The 25,859-nt window shown below is 37.7% G+C and overlaps 1 protein-coding gene and 1 long non-coding RNA gene across 4 annotated transcripts in view; one reads left to right on the top strand and one right to left on the bottom strand.

Annotated features, from left to right (window-relative positions):
• LOC125281807 (uncharacterized) overlaps positions 1 to 25,859 on the bottom strand; it is a 58,995-nt gene that overhangs the window by 10,337 nt on the left and 22,799 nt on the right. The window contains exons 2-3 of the long non-coding RNA XR_007188937.2: positions 10,706 to 10,811; positions 9,463 to 9,565 (exon numbers count right to left, since the gene is read on the bottom strand). This is a non-coding gene — a long non-coding RNA (uncharacterized LOC125281807). The remainder of the gene's footprint in view (positions 1 to 9,462; positions 9,566 to 10,705; positions 10,812 to 25,859) is intronic.
• Positions 1 to 25,859, top strand: part of EPSTI1 (epithelial stromal interaction 1) — an 86,990-nt gene that overhangs the window by 48,562 nt on the left and 12,569 nt on the right. For 2 of the 3 annotated variants that reach the window (XM_026493327.4, XM_057308417.1), the window contains exons 8-10: positions 6,597 to 6,629; positions 8,771 to 8,854; positions 23,766 to 23,839. In XM_026493327.4, the coding sequence (XP_026349112.1) occupies positions 6,597 to 6,629; positions 8,771 to 8,854; positions 23,766 to 23,839 (191 nt within the window). The remainder of the gene's footprint in view (positions 1 to 6,596; positions 6,630 to 8,770; positions 8,855 to 23,765; positions 23,840 to 25,859) is intronic. The other variant, XM_057308418.1, reaches the window with a different exon arrangement.

Genomic DNA, 25,859 nt, shown 5'->3' with positions numbered 1-25,859 from the left:
CTAACGTGGTGTTCCAAGTCTAGATTTGCCACAGGTCCTGTCACATCCGTCATCTCTTCCCTCACTGCAGGGCACTAGAGGAAAGACTTGAGAGGCCGTAGCTAGTAGAGCTAAATCCTGTGTAGGACAGTCCTTGATGTCTGTCCAGATACCCTGTGGCTGTGAGGGAGGGGAGGGAAAACAGGAATTGGGTAGCTTTATCAACTGGGTGCTTGGCTTCTAGGGTGGTCTTGATTCTGTTTGAGGGCTTCCTGAATCCTGTGGTTTGAAACATGTGGCAGAACTATGTGTGCCTGCTCAATTGATTTTTGGCTCGTTTCTTCAATTTAACAGGATCATCCTGAATTTTAATATTGTTGTCCAAAACATGAGTCATTTCTCCCAGAGCTGTGTTTTCTGTGGATTGATTAGTGCATTAGTCACACGATCCTCAGAGCTATTAATAGAAAATATGGGGCAGCATTGGGCCCAGGATGGTTCTTTATGAGCTGCATTCAATAGCTGCTCCCCTTTCAACACCAAACTATTAATAATTTGTCGGTGTTCAATATATTTAAGTGACTTTTTTTTTTTTACCCATATTGTACTCTTCTCATTCTGTCTAATCCCTATGCATAGAATGCCTCTGAGAATGCTCTGCAGAACCATTGCTAATGCTTTAGGAACATCCCACATATACAGGGCACTTTTGTGACGTGGAAAGAAGACACCAGCAGTTTGCCTCAACTATAGTCAGTGTATAGAACGTGAACACTGTGTGGTACCCATTTATATGGGGTATGATGAGCTACAAGGTTTCAAGTTAAAAAAATTTTTTTAACATAATAACTTTTCTGAGAAAATTATTCTTATCACACTTATTTAATTGTGGATCTTCCACGGGCAGATGGGAATTTAAGAAATACTATATAATTCCATCAAGACTACAAGAAAATTCCTCTAAGTGACACACAAGAGAACTTCAGACAAAAGGCGCAGTGTTTACTTTCACATGGGTTGATTGATACAGTTCTCTGTACTGTGTATGTGTGGTCAGAAATGCCACCATCATCCTGCCTTCTCTAATCATTATCATTGAATATTTCCAGTTATATACTAAATGGTTTCGAGTCCACTTCATTGCCTCTTGCCTCCTCTTCTACAGAGAATAATAACGTAAAAAATCTCATCCTGTTGTTCCACCGTCCAGTGGCTCCCTGTATCTTCAAAGATAGAGTCAAAATGCTTTAGCTTAAGTACAAAGCCCTTTCTGCCCTCTGCTCCCTCCCTCTCTGCATACCTTTCTCTACATAGAATATAGGTCTCTGCTACTCCAAGTATGGGGTCCGTGGACCAGTAGCATGGGCATCACCTGGGAGCCTATAGAGGTGTAGATGAACTTCAGGCCCCACTCCAGACCTGAATAGGAAGCCGCTTTTAAGCATAGTCTTTGGTGACTTGTGTAACATTACATTGGGGGACCCTGCTCTATAGCTCATGCCTTTCCAGCCATTTCCTCTCACTTCCGCTCCTTGGAAGTCCTAGTGCAGTTTGGTTTAACTTTTATCCATGTGCCACACGTTTTTAAAAAGTCAGCATTTAAAGACATGGGTCCCTTGCACCTTTTCCACCTCATTCCCACTCCCAATATTTTAAACTCCTTCTATTAATTTCCTATTGCTTATAAAATAAGTCCTGGGGGTGTAATGCACAGCATGGGATTCTAGTTAACAATACTGGACTGGGTATTTGAAAGTTGCTAAGAGAGTAGATCTTAAAAGTTCTCGTCACAAGGAAAACATTTTGCAACTATGTATGGTGACAGATATTAACTAGACTTCTTGTGATCATTTTGCAATATACACAAACATTGAATCATGTTGTACACCTGAAACTAATATAATGTTATGTCAGTTATGCCTCAATACAAAAATTTCCCATTGCTGCTGTAACAAGTTACTGCAAACTTAGTGGCTTAAGGCAGCACAGATTTATTCCATTTACAGATCTGGAAGTCAGAAGTCAGCAGTGAGTATGAAGGGGCTGAAATCAGGGTGTCAGCAGGGCTGGCTTCTCCTGGAGGCTCTAGGGGGGAATCCGTTCCTTGCCTCTTCTAGCTTCCCTTCGGCTGCCAACACTCTGGCTCCTCAGCACGTGGCTGCATCTACCCTCTGCTTTCATCCTCACATCACTTCCCGTTGACTTTCTTGCCTTCCTCCTGTAAGGACCCTTGTGATGACACTGGGCTTGCCTGGATCATCCAGGATCCTCTTCTATCTCAGAAACCTCGATTTCTGCCAAGTCCCTTTTGCTATATAAGGTGACATTCACAGCTTCCAGGCACTGGGACGTGGACATCTTTGGGGGGCCATTATTCATCCCACCACAATCTCCTAGCTGTTTATTTGGATTCATGTATCTCTCTCTTTTTTTTTTAAAGATTTTATTTATTTATTCGACAGAGATAGAGACAGCCAGCGAGAGAGGGAACACAAGCAGGGGGAGTGGGAGAGGAAGAAGCAGGCTCATAGCGGAGGAGCCTGATGTGGGGCTCGATCCCATAACGCGGGGATCACGCCCTGAGCCAAAGGCAGACGCTTAACCGCTGTGCCACCCAGGCGCCCCTGGATTCATGTATCTCTTAATGTATAGATTGCTATTGCTTGACTAATCAGGTTTAGATTTTGTTAATTTATTTCTTCCCCTCCATTCTCCTAATATAACTATTCAGTATTTCACACTTTCTCTTACTATGACTACATAATTTTTTTCTCACTGCCAAGCCAGTTAGTATACTTTACATTTTCTTTTACAACTTTTCAAAAATTTTGTTTTTAACATTTGCTTAGTTTTCTCTGAACATTTATTTGACTGCCTTCCTTCAGATTTTGTCACTGTTCCACCAAGTGTCTCTGATACAAATTTCCACACAATTTTCCATTTTGCGCCTGTCAGATAACTTGTCAGTTTCGGGTTTCTTTCCCTCCTGAACCGGCCCTCTTGCAGCAGTCTCCTGCCTTAACCAGGACTGGCTGTTCATTTGGCCTCCTACACAGCTGTTGTTCTGGGACTTTCCTTTCACAGAATGGTTCTCAACCTCATCTACACATGGGAATCACCTGGGGGGGCTTTTAAAATTCACTGATGCCTGGGTCATACCCCCAGAGATGCTGCTGTACTGTGGCCTGGGCTTCAGGGCTTTTAAAGCTCCCCAGGTAATTCTAATGTGCAGCCTAGGACAAGGCTCGCTGTTTTAAGGTCATCTGGGGAATGGCTCTTATTTGCTTTCCTGTGTTGGGTCCCCTGATTCCTGGGTCTCCTATCTTCTATTTTCTTGTTTTATTTCTTTGTTTTGATGGAGCGTGTTATTTAGTGGCTTCCCAAGAGAAGGTGCATGCTCGGGTCATTGCATGTCTGAAACCATCTTTATTCAGCCCTCACACTTAGCTTGTAATTTTCTGCTAAGTATTCCAAATTAGAAATAATTTTCCTTCATAATCTGAAGGCATTGCTATTCTACCTTTGAGTATTAGTTCCTGAGAAATCCAAGGCCATCTGAATTTCAGTCCTTATGTATAAGGGCTTTACCTTGCTTCCCCCGAAAATATTTTAATATCTCCTTTTTTTTTTCTGGTATTCTGTAATTTTGTAATGATGTGCCCTAGTATGAGGGTCATTTATATTCATTTTCAGTCTGGAAACTCATTTCTAGTTCTAGATGATTTTCTTGTGTTATTTCTTTGATTTATTTCCCTTCATTTTCTCTAAGGAATTCTTATTATTGAAATCCTAGGCCTCCTGGATTTATTTTCTTCTTTGTGGGAAAAAAATATTTTTCTCCTTTAATTTATCTTTGACATTTTTCCCCTCCTTTCTGGCATATTGGATTAGACAAATCCCCAGTCCTTTCCCTCCTGAGCATCTCCTTTCCTGTCCTGTGACTGCCACACACACACTTCTGACAACAGACGTGTGGGGATTTGCCTCACACCAGCCAATTCTGTGACATCAGCTGGCGGTCCTTTGGTTTAACTCAGTTCAGACACTATCTACCTGGAGGTTCCCACAGGTTAAGGGCTCAGTCCCACAACATTGCCCTCCCCTTCAGGTGCCAAACTGCAAGTAGTAGGTCTCCAGGTTATCCACAACTTCTGTCCAACATGGCTACAAATTGGGGGTTCCCATGGACCCTTCCTGGGTTCCCTTAATTTGGTAGAGTAGCTCACAGAACTCAGGGAACACTTATTTATGTTTACTGGTTTATTAAAAGATATGATAAAGGATGCAGCTGAACAGCCAGATGAAGAGATACATGGAGTGAGGTCTGGGAGTGTCCCGAGTGCAGGTGTTTCTGTCCCTGTGAGTTGAGATATGGTCACCCTCTCAGTGTGGATGTGTTCATCTACCTGGAAATTCCTGGAACCATCATACTTTTGGGATTTTGTGAAGGCTTCCTCACATAGGCATGATCAATAATATCCAGCCCCTCTCCCCTCTCTGGAGGGTTGGAGGGGACAGGTCCGGAAATTCTAAGCTTCTAATCATGGCTCGGTCTTTCTGGTGACCAGTTCCCATCCAGGAGCCCATCCAGCGAGCCTCATTAGAACAAAAGATGCTGTAATGCTCATAACACTTAGGAATTTATGTGGGTTAAGGAGCCCTGTGTGAGGGATGGGGTCAAAGACAAATATGAAACCACAAGATGCTCCTAATGCTCTTATCGCTTAGGAAATTACAAAGGTTTTAGGAGGTCTGTGCCAGGAACGGGGGCAGAGACGTGCGTGCGCATGTGTGTATACACATATTTTTTTTTTCTGTTATCTCACACATTTTTTGACTATCTTCTTGATATTTTACTGGCCACCTTTTTATGGGGGGAGGGAAGATATTTTTATTTTCCAAGAGCTTCTTTCTTCTCTGTTGCTTTTTAAAATAGCAGCCTATTCTTGTTTCATAGATAAAATATCACCCTTAGCTCTCAGAGGACCCGGTGCAGGGAGCAGAAGAAAACTTCAAAGAAGGGGGCCCAGAGGCTCACTACTCAGTATGCAGGATTTCATACAGTCCTTTCACTCTCCACCTGGGGTTTGACCACCGCGACCTTCCGTGCTAGGTGTGCCTGGTTTAGTTTATCCAGAGAATACCCTTCTGATATACTGTCAGGGTTGGGAGAATTAGTGCCTGAATTTTCGGGTGGGAGCAGGCATAGGCACTTTCCTATCTTCCATCTGTTGTCCTCAACAGCTGTTTTGTACTTCTTGGGCCCTCATGTTGCTCTGTGGAGAAAACCGTCTTCTTGTGAGTATCCTCCATCCCAGACAGGATGTCTTTCATTTTGCTCTTTTCAAACTCTTTTTAGTCACTTACTGATTCTTCATCTACTCCACCTTCCTAAATTTTTGTCTGAAAATACAGATATATCTTGGTTTCTAAATGTAGAGTTTGATTCATTTTCTCCTCTGTTTAGGGTAATTTTTGAGAGAAAGATGGAACAGAAACATTTTTATTCCACCATCTTGAAATGGGAACCAATGCATGGGTTGAATTGTGGTCTCCCCGCCCCCACCCCAGAATTCATTTGTTGAAGTCCCAACCCTCTGTATCTCAGGATGTGACTGTATTCGAGATTGGGTCTTTACAGAGATAATCAAGATAAAATGAGGTCATCAGGGTGAGCTGTAATCTAACAGGAGAGGTGTCCTTATAAAAACGGGAAATCTGGACACAGAGACAGACATGTACACGAGGAAGATGAAGTGAAGAGACAGGGAGAAGATGGCTATCTACAAGCCAAGGAGGGAGGCCTAGATCCTTCCCTCAGAGACCTCAGAAGGAACCGACATTACAGATACCTTGATTTTAACTTCTAGTCTCTAGAACTGTGAGACAATAAATATCTGTGTTTAAGCCCCCAGGCTGTGGTACTCTGTTATGGCAGCCCTAACAAACTAATGCCATGCTATTTTTCATTTGTTCACACAGTGCCCTTCCTCCTGCTTTGTCTGATTCATGTCACTCTCTAAACACAACTTAGAGTCAACCCATTTTGAGAAGGTGGTTTTTTTTTTAACTATTTTATTTATTGATTTATTTGTCAGAGAGAGAGAGAGCACGCACAAGCAGGGCAAGCAGCAGAGGGAGCCTGATGTGGGGCTCGATCCCAGAACCCTGGGATCCTGAACTGAGCAGAAGGTAGACGCTTAACCGACTGAGCCACCCACGTTCCCTAAGAAGGTGTTCTCATCCAGTTTAATTAAATGTCCTGTTTAACTTCTTCTGTCGTAATACCCATTATGCTATACTGTAATCATCATTCATCTTGTCTGACTTCCACACTAGGCTATGAGGTACCTGAGGGCTGAGATCATGTCTCACAAAGTGCTTACACATAGAGGCTTAAATATTATTTATTGAATGAATGTATTATAAGCATAGTTTTTGGGGCAGGGTAAGTAAAAATGTATATTTTAGTTGATAACAAAAATTTAGTATTAATATTATTAAATTAATACTTAGGGATAGAAAAATCATGTGAATACAATGACAGAAATTGCTGGGATTTAGAACTAAGAAAAATCGTGATTGAAAGTTTTTTCCTCCCTATTATTTTTGAACAGAAACTTCCTGTCCTGCCTGGGAATCACAGCTGGGTAAGCAAGAATTAGGACTGCAAGTAACTTTGAACTTTTCATAGTTAGGGAGCCACGTGACTTCCCAGTTTCTGTGCCCTTTTAAATGACACTTTGTGTCTAATCACTGGTTTGGTTTGGTTTTTTTTTTTTTTTCTAAGTAAGAAACTAGGACCTGTATTCTGATAAAAGACCAATAAAGTGGTGAGGTTTAAAAGGAAGTTATACAAATAGAATTTAGGTTTCTCACTCAATCATCATATCTGCTTTAACTAAATATTTTATTACTCCTTTTAATCTCTTGAGTAGAAGATATGTGCCCCTTGTCCATTTCCCTCTTTCAGGTCTTATGTGGAATATTTGTGATAAAGGCTAGCCTTCTCTAATGTGAAAGGAAGGGGTCATTAGAGAACCACTCTCCACCTTCAATGTCTTATCACAGTCCTCTTGTGTTTAAGATTTAGATAAGAGAAAATCCTAGGATATTTTGCCTGTCTAATGAAGCAGGGTTTGAATATGTGAGGGCTTTCTGAACACATCTGGAGTTCCACTATTCTAATTAGTAGTGCTGTAGATGATACCATTCCAAAAGCCTCTCTCCCTTCCTGTCAAGTGCTTACTATTTGATGGAATGTGGGGTTTTATAGTGACAGAAATGGGGGAATGAATTAAGAAGTGCTTGAGAAAAATTATAGTAAGGAAAGCGGGGGGGGGGGGGGGGACCAGCCTTCATAAGCTTTATGGGTTATTAGTCCAAAGAACGAGGCCTGAATTATGTAGTGTGCGGCCATGATGCTGCTGGTAGTTTATGGGAACAATGGCATTTCCTACATATTAGCTTACCAGGCTGCCCTCTCTGCCTCACAGAGGGTGGACTACAAATCACTGTGAGCACAGAAAGTGTATGACAAATGAACAGACAAAATACTTGAAATCTCATAAATTCCAGAAGGCGCATCACTGTGCCAGTGTGTGAAACCCTGTCGTGCTGGGTCAGTGGGACTGGAGGGCATCCTACTGTGTGTGCTGGTTCTCCTAACGCTGCCCCTTGAGGCTCTAATTCAGCCACAGGTAATGACTCTTGTGCTTCTGAACAGCCTTTGTTTTCCTTCTCAGAAATAAAAATGAGCTTCAGGTACCGATGAAGGATGCAAAGACTTAGAAAGAAATGCGTCTCTGGAATTCTGTGGTATCAATCACCAGTTGCCAGGCTATTTAATAGGATACCATTAATGAGCAGTCGGCGTATCAGTGCTTCTAAAGTCACTGTCTCTATTGCTTGTCTCTGAGAAGAACTGATCAGCTATTTGGAGTCTATATAATTTACAGAAGAATATAGCTTTATTTGAGAGCAGTATCTTTCCTAGGCAGGGCCCACTCTGCAGAATTTACATGTGTAAGGCATTCGTTGAGTTCCCTTTATGTTGGATATGACAGCATTTTAGCTGAGCAGCAAAGGAGTAGCAAGGGCTGAAGGAGCTACGCTGCAAGCAAGGAGGAGAATGGTAGATTCAGGGCTTTGGAGTCTGATAAACTGCAACTGGAGATCCATTCTGGCCTTGTGGTCCAATCAAGTTATTCCACATACCCAAGAACTTTTCCTTATTCACAAAAGGAGGATAATATCTACTTCCTAGAATTTAAGGGTTAAATTAAGTAATATAAATGTCTGGCAATTTAATGCATTGACACTATTGTAAATGAGGTAAAAACTATAGATTTTTCTCCTCCTTGATGTGCTTATTCTTAGTCTATTTTCATCTCCATGCTCTCTCCTTACCACAGTCTAGTTGGAATTGCTGTTAGTTAGTTGGAATATACTTGAAATAGAGGAAAGTTAAGTATGTTTTTCAAATCCTTATCACCAGAAGAATAAACTATGTTGATTATCTCTGAGGGGATATTTTTTAAGCTTAATTAAACAAACATTTAGATCATCCTTTAAAATGTGCTGGATGATTATGCTTATACTAGCCTTGTTTTTATATATCCCCAGGGACATCTTCAGACATATGCATAAATCACTCAATAAGCAAGTGTGTATGGAGAGCTTACTGTATGCTTGGTACAGAGGTTGAGTTATTAGAACCAGTCCTGTGGTAGGCAGACTAGTATATAGTGGTGATGCTTTTTCCTATGCTTTTCTCCCTACACATTTACAGGCCAGAAGCCGGGCTTATAAGGATTCTCTAAAGGAAGAAGAAAATAAAAAATTGCAAAAGATGAAAGAGGAACAACATCAGAAGGTATTCACAAACCCTTATTAGTTACTGCTAATTATTTGCTTATAGTTCCATATAATTTTGAAAGTTTTCTGAACAAAAATATTTACATACATGAAAATTATGAAAAAAACAAGCATTAAAAATAAAAAGTGAGATTTGGGTGTGTTTTAAGAGTATGATGGGGTGTGGTCAAAACTTCGGGTCAAAACTCTCATGGTACTTAGCCTCGCAGAGGGGCTATAGTGTATCTGCTATAGGTGGGCCAGTCATTCAGAAGATAACACTCATGAACTTCTGATCTACAAGATATATCAATGTCACTGTCATTTAAAACCAAAGATATATGAAATTACAAATAGTGTTCAGAGAATACTCTAATGCATCACAAATAGCCACAAAAAGTTACAAAACTAGCTTAAATATTCACCTAAAATACACATATGATAAAACAAGGATACTCTACACATGTATACAAATATGTGAGGTAGTCCAAATCTTTTGAGAATATAAATTAGTGAAATGAGTGGAGAGCCTTCTAAGAACAGTGCTTAAGAGGTAATTCTCACGAGAATATAAAATTTCTGGCCTGATAACAGAAAACATTCAGTGTTGTGACTTGATGGTCATACCTGCCTTTTATACATGTGCTCAGATGGGGCCAGAAGCTGCTCAACATGGGATGAGAATGAAGACCAGTGATTAGCTCCAAGGTGCCACTTCATTCCAGATCTTCTAAAGAACAAAATAAATTATTTAGCTAGTTGGACACCATTATCTTCCCCATCATTCTCATTTCCCAAGTTCTCCTCTTGCCATATTGGTGGTTGATAAATCCTGTCATTTCTTCCAGAACATCTCTCAAATCTATTTCTTTATTATACAATTAACTTTAATTCTAACTCCCATTTGATTTCCTTCAGTTGGTTTAAATTTTTTCCTCATGTCTTTGCTGCACAACGTAATTATAGCAATTGTGTGTAAAATTACTTTATGAGATAGACTGTATGTACTAATTGTCACTGCTATAATTTGACCCTTTTTAGTGCTATCCTCCTTCCAACAATGGTTAACCCCTTACTCGTCATTTCCATCAGGATATAGTGTCACTCAACTGCTTTGTGCATAGTAGGTAATAATTAAATCATTGGAAGAAATAATGTAAGTTGTACATTTAGTTATTGAGCTACTACGTAAATAATGAAGAAACCAAGAAACATTTTTATTCCTTTGTGCTTTTTTTTAAAACATCTTTTTCTTTTGACAAAGTCCTTATACTGAACTCCACAATTAAATAATATTATAGTAAGATTCTGTAATAATTAGCATGTAGAAGCTAAGTCTGATACACACTCATGTTGTGTTTTCAATAACGTCTGTTAAGTAACATGTAAATGTTAGTCTATTTCTGTGACCTTTTAACTTACTATCAAGTCCTGAGGTATTTAGATACTGAGGAGAATGTTGTGAAGTCAGTGTAAGATATGATTTATACAAAAATAACTTCTAGTGAATTTTAAATAGTACTTTATAAAGTTTGGTGGAATATTTGCAATGTGAAAACCATTAAAAGTAGAACATTTCACAAAAAGAATGCTCAACAGATTAGAAAATCAGATCTGGGATTTAATTTTCAGGTTGAGCAGTTATTTTAAACAGTGAAAATTAAGCTTTTTATTTCTTAATCTTGTTTTTCTTCTAGAGTTAGACAAATATTGATATATATTTTCTGGTTATTGATTGAGCATATTTTTCTTTTGCATAAAGTATTTTCCTTTACTTACTGTAGCTTTCAGTAAAATGAATAGCTTTGGCATATACATAATCTCATCATTAAGAGTTTTCAATAACAGTAGAATAGAGAAGGATATTTACCTTATTTTTATTTCTCTTCCTTTTTGTTCAATCTGTTGTTTACATGTCCATGAAGGCATTTCCTAATTGGTAGAGACTCTCATTGGGTATCACTTCGATGATTTAGCTTAAGAGAACAAGGATCATGTTTATGGTAAGAAGATACAGAAAAAAAAAAAAACCCAGACAAATAACATCACATCTATTCATGTGTTTACTCATTTCATTCATTCAACAAATATTTAGTGAATACCCATGATGAAGTGATTCATGAGCAGATAATCTAGGTTAAGTTGAGGTGATAGCACATTTATTTTGCTCTGTATATCTCTTTGACATTCTTTCATTACTCTGATCTCTGGACACAGTTGGTTCTTCCTTAAGGTTAACCTTTCAATATTTTACATTTAATTCAGTTCCCTCTTCCTATAGAAATTTATTTATAATTTCCCTTTTCCCCTATATACTCAGTATATTCTTCTCATTTGACTACTTCTTTGGGAGGAACAAATACACTCACTCTTGCCTTTCTAAAATAACCCCTTCCTTGATTCTGCTATCCTTAGAAATACTATCTTTTCTGCTTCTACTGAAAAAAAAAAAAGACAAAGGTAATTTTACTGTAATCACATCTTTATTATCCATTTTGCCCTCTGTTCCTTATGTTCTGATTTATATTCAGAAATGCTCGTACTGAACCCTCTCCAAAGGTAAATTCCTTGTGACCATTCAATTCAGTGGTCATTTTGCAATCCCTGTCTCCCTGTAACTCTGTAACAGTATTTAATACCACTCTGAGGCTTTCCTTTTCTAGCTCCCCCCTCCCCCCCCGGTGGATCTATCGCAGAGTAATCTATCCATCCATCCATCCATCCATCCATCCATCCATCCATCCATCCAATCAACAAACATGTATTGAACTCCTATTGTATTTGGAGCCTTTTGCAAAATGCTAGAGTTTCAATGAAGAGCAGGATAGACAAGATCCCTGACCTCCCAAAGTTTGCTTCTTAATGGAGGAGATAGATAATTAAAAGGAGACAAATACTGCATTTTAAATTTATGGTGATCAGTCACTTTGTAGTAATTAATGCTGCAGAGGAAGGAAATTGTGCATTGTGATAACTTCAGGTTTGTGTATTGAATACTGTTGATTGCCTGCCTTTCTCTTAAAACCCTGATTTTTCCCCCTCAGGTATACATCCTACTTGGCATAGCCCATGTTTCAGAGAAAGCAGGCACTTCCATGTCCCAGAGATCTAATCCCAAAGGGTCTAACTGCTCATGGGTAGTCCATTCTCTCCAACTGTGATTGGTTTAGCTGTGGACATGGGAAATCGTTCCAACCAATAAGACTTAAGGGAAGCCTGTCTGTCAGTACAGATTTTTATCAATATGAAATATACTAGTCTTCCCATTTAATGATTTTCAGTTTGATTTCTTCTTTTGCTTTTTTATTTTGTCTGATTCTAATATTTTCTCTTAGCTTTTACGTTAGAATTTATATGGCAATTTCTTCTTCCTTCACTTAATTTTAACCTCTCTTTGTCATTTGGTTTATATTATATTTCTAGTGACAAAAAGTAGCTGTTTTTCCTTTACCCACTATCGTGGTTTCTTTTAACATATTCTCATTTATTGGGATTACTAGTGCATTTGCACATATTCTCACTACATAATTTGCTTTTCAGCTATATTTTCTTTTTTTTTTTTAAAGATTTTATTTATTTATTTGACAGAGATAGAGACAGCCAGCGAGAGAGGGAACACAAGCAGGGGGAGTGGGAGAGGAAGAAGCAGCCTCATAGCGGAGGAGCCTGATGTGGGGCTCGATCCCATAACGCCGGAATCACGCCCTGAGCCGAAGGCAGACCCTTAACCGCTGTGCCATCCAGGCGCCCCTTCAGCTATATTTTCTTTCTTGTTTTCTGTTCTCTATTTTTTTGACTCTCTGAATTTTTTCTATTCCATTTATTTTCCTTTCTTCCTTTTTCTCGTCTCCTGTCTTTCCCTCTCCCCTCGTCTCCGTAGTGGTAAGACATTTCAGTGTTTTTGTTTTTGATCTTGTATGACCTTTGGTCTATTTAATCTCAAAATATATGTTTCACTTTAGGGAAATTTCTAATTCTTTTATGTTTCTATTCCTATATTGTCTCTGTTCTTTATTTCTGGGATATATATCAAATGGATTTTGGAAATCTGAGACCTGTTCTTTATATCTTTTAATTGTTTTCCTTATACTTTCTGTTTGGCCTTTTTCATTGCATTCTGGGAGAAATCTTTAATTAGATCATCCTGCTTACCAATTTATTTCATAAGTTGCCATTTTGCTTATTTGGCACATGTACTGAATTTACCAAGATTGCTGACTTTTTCACAGCAATATTATGCTTTATAAGCATCATATTCTTTCTGATCTCGTCATTGATGGTAATTACACAGACATTAAAGTTTTCTATTTACTATTTTAACTGTATTTTTTCCTTTCTATTTTAAGTTTTCTCTCCTGTGGTTTCTTTCTCAATTGTATGATTCTTGCCATCTTGTTTCTTTGGGCATGCTACCAAGTGTGGTATTTAGGAGCTTGTCTTCTGGGAGTAGTAGCCTCTTTTTCTCCTATAGTCAGTAGGTACCTGGACATTGTCCTGTTTCTCTGAGCCCAGACACCCCTCCTCCATTCACTGGTTACCCAGTGGCCCATGTCAGTGCTGTCTGCTGTGTAGTGCAAGTGTGGGAGGGAGAAGGGCCCACTGCCAAGCTGTTCTCAGTGAACTTCTCCAACTCAGCCTCTTAATGAGTACCTCAGTATTCCCTCTTGGAACTCTTTCAGAGGCACAGATAACTCAGCTCAGCTTATCCTGCACATTTGTTTCCCTGTGTAATTTATCCTGTCTCCTTTCTACCATTCAGGAACTTAAACAGCTTTCCAATAGGCTGGTTGCATTAACTGATTTTGCATGTTTATTGATTGTATATAGTCATTTGGAAAATAAAAACAAGCCAAAAAAAATACTGAAATAATTGAGTGACAGAGAAAATTATTATAGAATATATAAAAAATTAAGAGAGCATTTTATGGGGAATGCATGCAAAGTTGTATTCTGAGATGTTGTACTCAGAAAAGAAAAATCGTAACTTTTAAATCCAATCAGTACTAAAAAAGAAATGAATTAAGCATCCAATCTAAGAATTTAGAACATGAACAATAAAGGATACTGAAGGCAGTAATTAAGATAAGAACAAAAATTAATAACAACTTCAAGAAACAGCTGTTATAAAAATCCAACAGCTTGTTTTTTGATAAGGTCAACAAAATGAACAAATCTATGGCAAGTCTAATCAAGAAGAGATTAGTAAAAATGCAAATACACAACATTAGAAATGAGGAGCCAGAATCATAGATTTGGAAGAGATTAAGCTTATATTACTTTAGATAATACTATGCTAATAAATCAAATATGTGGATTAAGTGAATGATTTTACAGGGAAATATAAAACTCTAAAATGTTACCCCAAAGATACAGACGTAGTGAAGAGAAGGGCCATATGCACCCCAATGCTCATAGCGGCATTGTCCACAATAGCTAAATTGTGGAAGGAGCCGAGATGCCCTTCAACAGATGACTGGTTTAAGAAGATGTGGTCCATATATACAATGGATATTACTCAGCCATCAGAAAGAATGATTACACAATACTTGCAGCAACATGGACGGGACTGGAGGAGATTATGCTAAGTGAAATAAGTCAAGCAGAGAAAGACAATTATCATATGGTTTCACTCATTTATGGAACATAAGAAATAGGAAGATTGGTAGGAGAAGGAAGGGAAGAATGAAGGGGGGGTAAACAGAAGGGGGAATGAACCATGAAAGACTATGGACTCTGGGAAACAAACTGAGGGCTTCAGAGGGGACGGGGGTGGGGGTTTGGGATAGGCCGGTGATGGGTAGTAAGGAGGGCACGTATTGCATGGTGCACTGGGTGTTCTACGCAAATAATGAATCATGGAACATTGCATCAAAACCTGGGGATGTACTGTATGGTGACTAATATAACAAAATAAAAATTATATAAAAAAAAACTCTAAAATGATTCAGAGTTAAAACACATAAAGGCAAATGAAAATGCATGTGATTTCAAAAGTTTCCTGAGAATTATTCTCCCCTAACAAGCTAAACTTGGAAAATTTTACCGGCAGGTTCATTGGAATTTTCAAGGAACAAATTGTTTTCTTATGCCTTAGGAACAACTTGCTTTAAAGTTGTTTCAGAGCAAGGAAAAGATGAAGCAATTTAGAATTAATATTGAACTGTAATCTCCGTGATGTGATGTCATAGCCTGATAAAGAGAACACACATACGTAGAAACTTATAGAGGTTAACTTTGAAAGAAAATTCTAGTTAATGATATTTTTTTCTCTTAACTAATTTACCAGGGCAAAGTAAGGTTTATTCTAGGAATGTGAAGGTGACTGACTATATATTATAACTTTTTATATCTTTTCACTACAGTAGGATAGGTCATGAAAGAAAATCCATTGGACCACCTCTTTAACTATATATATAAAAAAGGCATTGATAAATTTTAATCTCTACTACTAATTTAAAAACAACTATGGGAACTAGAAATTTAAAAGGTTGTCTTAACATACTCGTAGTCTTCCAAACCAATAACCAACATTAACGCAATGGTGAAATATTAGAGCAGTGAACAATATCGGGACATCTGCAATCCTTACTACCAACCAGTATCAGGACCTGGAAATTCTAACCTAGTGCTTTGTAAAATTATTTGATGGAAATTTTTTTTTTTTTTGAAACTGAAAACTCTTAATGTAGCATGGAATAAGGTTTGGGAATTATTTTAGCCAACTTGGTAAGACAAAAATAAAGGAGACTTTCTAATTATCGAAAATAAGTAAAATTATTTTTGGATGAGAGTAATTTGCCTGTATAACCTAAAAGAATCAGCTGAAAAATTATTAGAACAAATGGAATTAAATAAAAGAGTTGGTTATAAAATATATACAGGAATCAACAACTTTCTCAAATATTAGCAAACATCAATTAGAAAATATAATGGAATAAAAAGACCTTATCAAAAAGCAACTATGTAGCATTCCTCAATTAAAAAAAAGTAAATAAGCCAAAAAAACAAAAAACAAAACCCCAAACTCTCCTATGATCCATAGTGTCAGTTTGAATAATGTACAGATGGATGATACTCCTGAGTGGTAAAATTCAATATTGTAATAACTGCAGTTCTAGCCAAATTAATTTGTGAGGTGTGTGCAATTCCAACAAAATTTTCAGTGGAATGAGGTGGTCTGAAAAACTATTTCTACATTTCAACCATGAGAATAATCACAAGATTAAATAAGGAGCTTTACAAAAATATGGATAATAATTTGTGTGTTTGCTGGGGCAAGGAGAGTGTACAGAATTAGCTATTAAAAAATACCTCAAACTCCTTTGTACTGCCACCCATAAGAGGTGAACTGAAGGGCTCTTTGACAATATCAAATTAGAGTTTCCAAAATGTGAAAGTATTAGATATAAAGGTGTAAGTTTGTTCTGCAGAAATAATCAGAGATCAGAGATACACACAAGATGTACATACATCGTTGTTTTTTCTTTTTAAATATTACTGGAAGTTTGGAAACAATTTGTTCAGGGATTGAGGATTTGAGGATTTTGAAATTTGGAAATACCATGCATCAATTTCTACTGTGTTTTAATAATATGGGAATATGATCACCTATATAAAAATGAAAAAAATTACAAAATAGACTGGGCAAGTTTTGAAACCTGCCGCTTATTGTACTTTGTGCAAATTACTTCACCCCTCAAAGCTTTATTATGTATGATAGTTATTTACCTCATGATACTGTTTCTAGGATCAAGTGAGAGAAAAGCTTGTGGAAAGTTTATCTTAATGCCTGGCACGTGGTAAGCCTACAAATGTGACCTGAGCTGGTGATAAGAAGTTATAATCTGTGTAAATAAAATCAAGAAGTGAAGGAAACTGACATGTTATTCCTGGGTAGAGAGATTTTATGGGTGATTATTATGTCTTCCTTTACTTTATTTTTTTTTAAAGAGATTTTATTTATTTATTTGAGAGAGAGAAAGAGCACGAGCAGGGGGAGGGACAAAAGAGGGAGAGGGAGAAGCAGACTCCTGCCTGAAGATGCAGGGCTCGGTCCCAGGACCCTGGGATCATGACCTGAGCCAAAGGTAGATATTTAACTGACTGAGCCACCCAGGCACCTCTATGTCTTCCTCTATAGTTTCTATACTTTCGGAGAAATATTTTTTAAAAGAAAAAAGTTGATAGGATATATTTCTGAGTTGGGAGTTAGAGAGCTGTGCGATTCAATGATTATTACAGCTGGAAGTCCATTTCTCTTTATATTAAAATGGTAGAACTAACAATAATTAGTAAAAGTAAATAATTTGTAAAGATATTATTAACGCTATTTTTGACTCCCATATTTTACCCATTAATATTTTCTTCCTTTGATTCTGTTGTCTCCTCTTAATTTTTTAAAGTGGTGTCCACTTTTTTCCTTAATGAAGGCCATCTTTGTCCTTCTGAGTAAAGGTATTGCTATGAGGAGACCCCAAACCAGGACCTTTTTAAACTGTCACCTCCCTATAAAGCTCCTCTCTTGTATTAAAAAACATTCGAAGGAAGGGGTTCTTTAACATCGGTGGCATCAAGTCTCCTGCTTCCACTATCCTTTTCCTCTTGAGAGAACATCCTCTCCTGGGAGAAGTTTGTCCTGGTCAGGCGACAGCACTTTAATGTTTACATGAAGCGGTCAAGCTGAACCATGTCAGAACACGCCTCGCTGGGATTCAGACATGATTTCAAAATGACCCTATCTTACCCTTCGATGACGGCACGGCAGCTTTGCTCGGGGGCATCCCTTCCACTCTGGCCACTTCAGGTTTCTCCAGTGTCCCGCTTGCACACACCTGCCTGTCCCATGGTTGACCCTTTGGTACATTGGACCGTAGAGAAGCGACTTCTACAACCTCTAGCAGGAAATGGTGAGCCCCCTACCTCTTACTGTTAGCTTGGCCCCAGCGCTGATCTTTGGCACTTCCTGCAGCTTCCCAGCCCAGCAGCCTGTCCCCTGGCGAAAGCAGCCCCACCAGAGGGGTGAGTCATGGTTTGCTGTGTTGTCAGGATTTACCTACCCCACTTTGGCCAATGTTTATAGGAGGTTCTGCTCTTAGCATCTCCAAGCTGTTATTTTATTTATTCTATTACTTCAGTGCCCTCTTTGTATGCAGCTCTGTCTGAATGTAGCGAGATGTGGAAAGCAGTGAGAAGACATGCTCTTTTTCCTCTGGGAGCCTTCGTGACCCACGTATGTTGTTAAACAACATCCAGCAACATTTGCTCCTTGTCTCTCTGCACCTGTTCCTTCATAGCCCTGTGTCCTGTTGCTTGAACTGCTGTTCTGCGATACATCTCTTTGTGCTTTGTCTCACAGTCATTTCTGGGTCTGTCTCTCTTGTTACGCTATGGTTTCCGTCATGGTGGAGCTGTGTCTATTTGCATCTGTACCTTCAGCATGAATCCAGGTGTCTGGAAAACAGTTGGTGCTTAACAAGTGCATGTTGAATGGGACAGGCTTGACGGTTTCCCAGACGCTGTGTGTCAAGTTCCTCCTGCTTAAAGTGTTTTGATTTCCTTAATGTCCAAAGCTCAGTCCTTGGAACAAGAACAACTTACTTGTATCTGTCCAACTAGATATTGCACTTCTGGATGAAAAACCAGTAAATGAACCAAGGATATGCTTATAAGGCATGTGGACGCATCTGCAATGGCTGTCAATTCAGCAGAACAAATTAATTAGTTGAAATTATCCTTCATGGTACCAAAGGAAAACCAGCCTCTCCCTAGTAAATACGCTTTGCTAGATATAGAATAATAATCCTGAGTGCGGCATTGCCAGAGCCTTCCCTCTGCCATCTGGAGTGATGTTTCTGCATGGTGATGCCTCATCAGCTCTGTCCCCGTTTCCCTCCTGCTCTGTGTTTTCTCCTCTTCCCGTCCTTGCTCTGTCATAGGATGATGCATGTTACTCTCTTCCTGTCCTCTTTTCTTCCTCCCTGGCAGTTCTTGGCTTCATAAGGTAGTGTTTTGCTTTTTAACATCTTTACATATGAAAAACTATGTATTCATTAGGATTTTTAAATAGAAGAAAATATAAAGAACCAGCAATGGTCTCCCATGCAGATAAAACTCTGTTGATGGTGTGAGGAAGTAACGTATGCACATGGATCAAGGGTTAGAAAGCAAAAATTATATGTGATGTTAAAGCTTCTTACCCTGCCTATCCACCTTCCATGCTTCTCTTCCCAGTGATAATTACAGTTAACATTTTGGTGTATGTTTTTTATTAAATTATTTTAAATATGATACAAACCTGTATATAAAAGTTGAAATGGATATACATGTATCTTTCCTATTTACATGGAATAGTCCCAAGGAAACTGCTCTGAACCATTTTTTTCCCTCTATTTGTCCCATGAGAAAAAGTTTTTTGAGTATTTGACACAGAATGTTACATTTGTTTCAAATGTACAACATAGTGAATTAACAAGTTTGTACCTATGCTAGGTTCACCACAAGTGTGGCTACCATCTGTCCCAGTACATCACTATTACAATATTATTGACTGTATTCCGTAGGCTGTCTTTTATTCATTCCATTACTAGAAGCTTTCACCCATTTTGCCCAACCCCCAGCCCCCCCTCTGGCAACCATCAATTTGTTCTCTGAACCTATCTTTTATTACTTAATGTATCTTAGAGATTCTTCTCTAGGTGCGTCCCCTTCTCTCCCATCTACCTTATTCTTTGTATCTCCTGCATGGTATTCCATTATGTAAATGGTTTAACTCACTGGTCCAGTTCCTTATTAATGGGCACTAAGACTTTCTCTTGAACTTCTACTTTTCAATAATATAACTGTGACTATCCCTCTATGTGTATCTCTGAACAGTTCTAAAAAGGATGTGTATGTTTTACATGTTGATGGTTGTTGCCAATATTGTCCTCCAAAAACGAAATCAGTTTTCACTAATTTAGATATGTCACCAAAGTGCTTGACTAAACTTTTCTGTTGATCCATTTTCTAGTTTTTTTTCTAGTATGATAGAAAAATTTTATCTCATTGTCTGATTTATATTTCTTTGATTGTGTGTGAAGATGATAACCATTTTGAATTTACAAGTAATCCGTACTTTGTGAATTTACCCTTCCTATCCTTTGGCCCTTTCTCTGTTTGATTGTTGTTTTTTCCTCATTAGTTTATATGGGGTCTTTAGCCACCTCCTCAGACCTCCCCTGAGCCTTGATCTAAAATAGCAACTGAGCCTCACATCGGTGTGTTTAACCCTCCACATAGGATTACAACTGGATGTATTTCTCACTTGTTTATGGGTTTCCTTTTTTTCTAGAGTAGAAATTCTTAAGGAGCAAGGTTCTCCTCTATCTTGTTCATTGTTGTATCCCTGTCACATAGATCCAAGCCTGGCTCATAATAAGCACTCAGATGTTGCTGAATGAATGAAAGAATAATTGAATTAATTTGTATGTGTTATAAAAATTTTTAAAGTTTTTTTTCTAATTTTGTTTATGCTATTTTTTCCTACGGAAGCTTTGAATTTTTATGCAATCAAATTTATCAATCATTTTACTTTATGATTTCTGAACCTTCCTTGCTCTACACCTATAAATAAATTTACTCAAGCCTCCTTTGAAAACTCCTATGGTTCCATCTCTTAAATTCAAATCTTAGACCTCTATAAAATTTATTTTTATATTTAAAAAATCTAGTTTTAATTTTTCTCAGAATAGTTAGCTAGTTCTTCATCATTCATTGAATTGTTTCTCCTGCATGCATTTAGCATACAACTTTGTGGTAAACTACATTTCCATGGATTCCTAAACTCCACCAAATTGTTTAAGTTGATGAAGTTTCATGATAGGTTTTAATATTTGGAGACTCTGATTCTCCCTCATTTCTTCTCTTTTTTTCATGGCTATGATTGCATATTTTTTCCTGATGAACTACAATATCATTTTTGCCAAGGCTAAAAAAATATATTTTAAAGAAATACGTAATAATATTCATGTATACCCAGAATATGTGTCTTTTGTAGTTTTTGTCTCTGTCTCACATCTTGAACTGATGAGAATTTAATTTGTTCAGAATTCATGTGATTAAGCTTAGGATGGGCTGGATATCAGAGGTTGCTCCTTGGAGAAATGGGGTAATGCATGTGAGAAGAATTGCATCCTTTGACAAGAGAGTTTTTTATTTAGGCTAGATATGTTCTGCTAGAACTTTTGAGTTTAAATGGGTGCTGTCTTTCTGGCATTTATACTTGAGTATGATGAACTACTGACAAGTTATTCTCAATCTTAACTGCCTATTTTGGATGCATCTTGCCGGAGATTAGAGACAAAAAACGTCTAAGTTTTAATCTTTATTCTGCTACTAATGAGCCATTTAGCTCTTGTTAAGTTACTTAAGCTGAGTTTTTTAATCTTATTCCCTCATCTGTAAAATAAGCATACTCTCCATTCATTCATTCACTCATCAATTAATACTTTACTTATCTGCCTATCTTTGGGAATTATTGTAAGGATCAAATAACAGAATTCTGGTAAAATTTTTGTTGGAAAATGTTAAGTTCTGGTTAAACACTGTACCACCAAAATATTTCATTTGCTTATCTCTAGTCCCTTTCTCCCTAAAGCCCATTGAAAAGATGATAAAGGGAAAAAAAATTTAAGATTTATTTATTTATTTATTTTAGGGGGGAGAGAGAGCACAAGCAGGAGGGGGAGGGAGAGGGAGAGAGAATCGTAAGCAGACTCCACGCTGAGCCCAGAGCCCCACACAGAGCTTGATCTCACAACCCTTGAGATTACAACCTGAGCTGAAACCAAGAGTCAGATGCTTAACAGACTGCACCACCCAGGCGCCCCCCTCCAAAAAATTTTTTTAAAGCCATAAGCCAGTAAGAGCAAAAGAACGGGTTGGAGACTGCAGCAAAGGAAGGGAACCAGCAGAATTTCAGAAGCTGAACCATAGAGCAGGCAAAGCCAGAACTCATTTGCAAGAAGTACTAAGGTGTGAGTTGAAGCAGTCCCAATGCAGTTCTGGAACTGGAGGCACCTGCTACCTCCCGGGCTGGGGTTGAAGAGATGAGGATAACTTGGAAGTCTAAAGAGAAGCCGTAGGACCCCTGGAGCCTCTCCCCCTGCTACACTGAACTTTGGAAAACTTTGTAAGGATGAGGGCTGAGGATGGTGGTATACTAAGAGGGGAGGCTGGGATTGGGATGGGGGTAGTAATAGAGACCAAAATCTTCCAGAGTAGGAAGGCAAAAGATAATAGGTTTTTTTCAAAGTTAAGAAATAGAAGAATATGCATACTATTCAGAAGGAGGTAATTGGCAGATGAAACCACACACAAGAATTGAAAGTGATTCTGGGGTCGATGGGAAAGGACAGGAGTTTCTTTTATTTTGGATAAGGCTTGGTAGTATTAGTAAGTAGCTCTCTTACTTGGTAGACTTTTAAAACTATGTTCATATATTATAGTGACAAAAAATAAAATGAAATAAATGACTTAATGCCATTGTAGGAAAGTGAGACTCTAGCACAAGGCTTGACATCTAGTGCATAAATACCTATAGAATGGTTGAGTAGAATATTATTCAATTATTTAGATAACTCAGATTTTTTTTTCTCTTGGTGGTGGTGCTAGATAGCAATTAGAATTAAATAATGTGCTTTAGGGATTGATGAGTAATATATCTGGAATATCACAGTATATGAAACCAGTCTCTTTGTTTTGGGGATGCTGGAATATTAGAAGGCCTTTGAATAAAGTTAAAAAAATAAAATGTCAATCTGATCTTTGAATTTATTTTATACTTTTCATCAAGGACATTTTGTGGTTAAAAAAAATACACATGTTGGGGCGCCTGGGTGGCACAGCGGTTAAGCGTCTGCCTTTGGCTCAGGGCGTGATCCCAGCATTATGGGATCGAGCCCCACATCAGGCTCCTCTGCTATAAGCCTGCTTCTTCCTCTCCCACTCCCCCTGCTGTGTTCCCTCTCTCTCTGGCTGTCTCTATCTCTGTCGAATAAATAAATAAAATCTTAAAAAAAAATAAAAAAAATACATATGTTGGCATGTGTTTATCAAGATGTGTCAGTATTTTCTCTACCAGAAAATCCTCTGGCTCAGGCACTAACTTATGACATGGTCCTGATAACTCTCATCCCTCTGCCTTTTCCTGTCTTTAAATAGAGGTTAAAAATCAGTCTGCCTCAGGGAAGGTAGTTGAATACTAGAGAAATCCTGGCACCTAATTCTTCGGCTTAATACCATAAGCAGAGTAACTAAGTTTGGAAGTTGTCTCTTCTAGGAAAATAATCAGAATGTCAGAAGCAGAGATTTAGCTGTAGTAACATGATTTCCTACCTGAAGCAAAGTATCCCCTCTAGGGAGTCCAAAGTTCTGCTGGTATTAGAAGTACCTAGTCAATAATAGGTAAGTTGATTATTCTCCAGGATAGAGAATGTTTTACTAATGGAATTGCACTACAGAATTGAGTCCAACATTTATTTGTAAGCTGCTATAAATTTGTTGGGAAAGAAGTGCTAGAGAAATACCAGGAAATAGTACTGTGTGACATTTCTTGAAGAACTGATTTCATTTTTCTTTGGAAGACACAGGTGAGTTTGACTTACTGTATTTTCCTCTGTGTATGTTGTACCTATTAGTCTAATATCTTGAGCATGCACACTGGCATTTTAATCTTACAATTTTACACTCCCAGAGCTCTTGTTTGACTAAGGCACAATTATTTTTGCTACCTAATTATATAAGAAAATAATTTCACATGGAAATGGTACTTAAGTAAAAGTTTCAAAAATGAAATATTATACCAGCTCAGGTTAAATATGTAATTGATTTGGGTATCTTTGGTACAACCATGTTAATTGAAAGCCATATTTTAAAACTTTTATTGTTCTTAGAGTGAATTACTGAAATTTCACCAACAGCAACAGGAGGAAGAAAGAACCAAAACCCACCAAGCTGAACACAGGAGGTATAAACAGCTAATAAAATAAGCATCCATGATTAAAATAGCTATCTATAAAGTTTTTGCAATGTTTTAAGAAAACACTATAGTCATATTGAATATGGTTTTGGAATTTATATTCCCTTTTTAATCTTTATATTATTGGGGTATGATATGTATGTGAGGATGCCAACTGTTACATATACACACATATATACACATACAATATCCAATTTTTCTGGATAGGTGGCATAAATTCACACTAGAAAATGGAATCATGCTGTCAAGCTATATCTTTAGGTGATACTTTGCCTCCCATGGGACAAAGTATCTTATTACTTTGAAGTGATCTTTTACTATTTGTAGACAACTTTAAAATAATTGAATTGTATAGATGGTGAGATACTCATACTTGAATACGAAAGGTCAGACAAGAACTGTTTTATATTGGCTAACATATTAGGAAAAATATCTTAAAATAGAACCATTAAACAATATTTAACATTGTAAGTTCTCTCTTATTCCTAATATCAGACATTAAGAGTACCCAGTAAAATACCATATGGATGTTGGGCCAGTGCTAATAACCTCCATATCTATCATTACTCCAGGATTTTCCTGGGGGCGCTTGGGTTATCCGAGTTTATTGCAGTGTGCTTGAGGATCTCAGGAGAATTTAATGTAAAGGCTTTCATGATCTAAAACAGCAAATTCTTTTGAAACCAAGTGGCTTCACTTATACGTTTAACCTTCCCGCTTTTGCTAATGTGTGCTTTTTAGTTGTGGTGGTTTCATTTTGTAATTGAGACTTCACAAAGTGTTAATAGAAGCTCCCAATTCCGCTGGAGCTGTGAACAATGGATGGGGACTCATATTTTTTTTTGACTGGATTATTTCTGCTTCCATAGTCCAGTGAAAATAGTTTTAAAATGTCAAATGTGAATTTATGTGATTTTCTCTGACTAAAACATCAAAACTCTGATACACTGGTTAGGCTATTTTTTTGAGGGGGTAGGGGGTAACAGTTACTGCTACCTTTTTTTTTTTTTAATAAAGCAGGTTATAAAATTGTTTAGTCTCATTGGTTTTTCTCGTTTTCTCTTTAAAATTCTTTCTACTAAAAAACCTGATAGTGCATTTCTTTAACATTGGTTGTTTGTAGTAGCCAGTTATTTCTCTGGATTTCCGAGGATTGATTAGATTGTAAAGCTTTAAGCATCTTAAAGATAGTGCAGTATGTTATATTAATAGGCCCTCTTGCTAAGAAATTCATGTTCAGTGGACATCCAATAAAAGTGCAACTTATTTGATTAGAAGTAGAAAGGATTAATTTCTTGTTGTAGGAAACTTGACCCTCATTCTTTATTTCCATAATACTAGATACCTAAATATTGGTGGGGCTATTAATTTTCTACACCTTATTTTCTCTTTTTATTGATTCTAGTTAAATATAGATGCAAATTTAATCTAAGAGGAAATCTCTTTGGGTAATAACCTCAGTAACCAGTTTTGAGGTAACTGATTAAGTTTTCGAACACATATTTTATGTTCTCAGTTTTCTAAGAAAGCATATGTTTTTATTGTCCTTTAGAGTTTACAGTGAGCTTTCACATGTTAAATGAAAATACTCATTCAGTAGTCTCTTAACGAATAAAATCACTGTGACTGTTTCTGCTGAGGGCAACAGCACTAGCTGTGTGTGTGTGTGTGTGTGTGTGTGTGTGTGTGTGTGTGTAGGGGCCATAAGTTAGGCTTTCTCCAGGGACACAATTTTATTAGAGTCAAAAAGACAACATGCTTTCTACTGTTAGAAGTTGATATAGCAGAAAACTCAACTCTGAGTTTTATAATAGAAAGCTTGTGGAAATCCTCTTAAGTTTTTCAATGCATCCATCCTATATTGATTAAGCCCAGCTGCACCTGAACCTGACCCATGGTAACTTTCTGAGTAAGAGAAGAAAGTTGAAACCTCAGAGAGAAAAGACAAAGCATGGGGGTCAACGACTTGAAAAGATCTGGGTTATGAACTGAAAACTGGAGTGAACTG

Source organism: Ursus arctos, unplaced genomic scaffold (genome assembly GCF_023065955.2).
Source record: "Ursus arctos isolate Adak ecotype North America unplaced genomic scaffold, UrsArc2.0 scaffold_10, whole genome shotgun sequence".
Classification (NCBI taxonomy): Eukaryota; Metazoa; Chordata; class Mammalia; order Carnivora; family Ursidae; genus Ursus; species Ursus arctos.
Note: the sequence above shows the minus strand (reverse complement) of the source record. Positions and strands in the feature narration are given on the sequence as shown.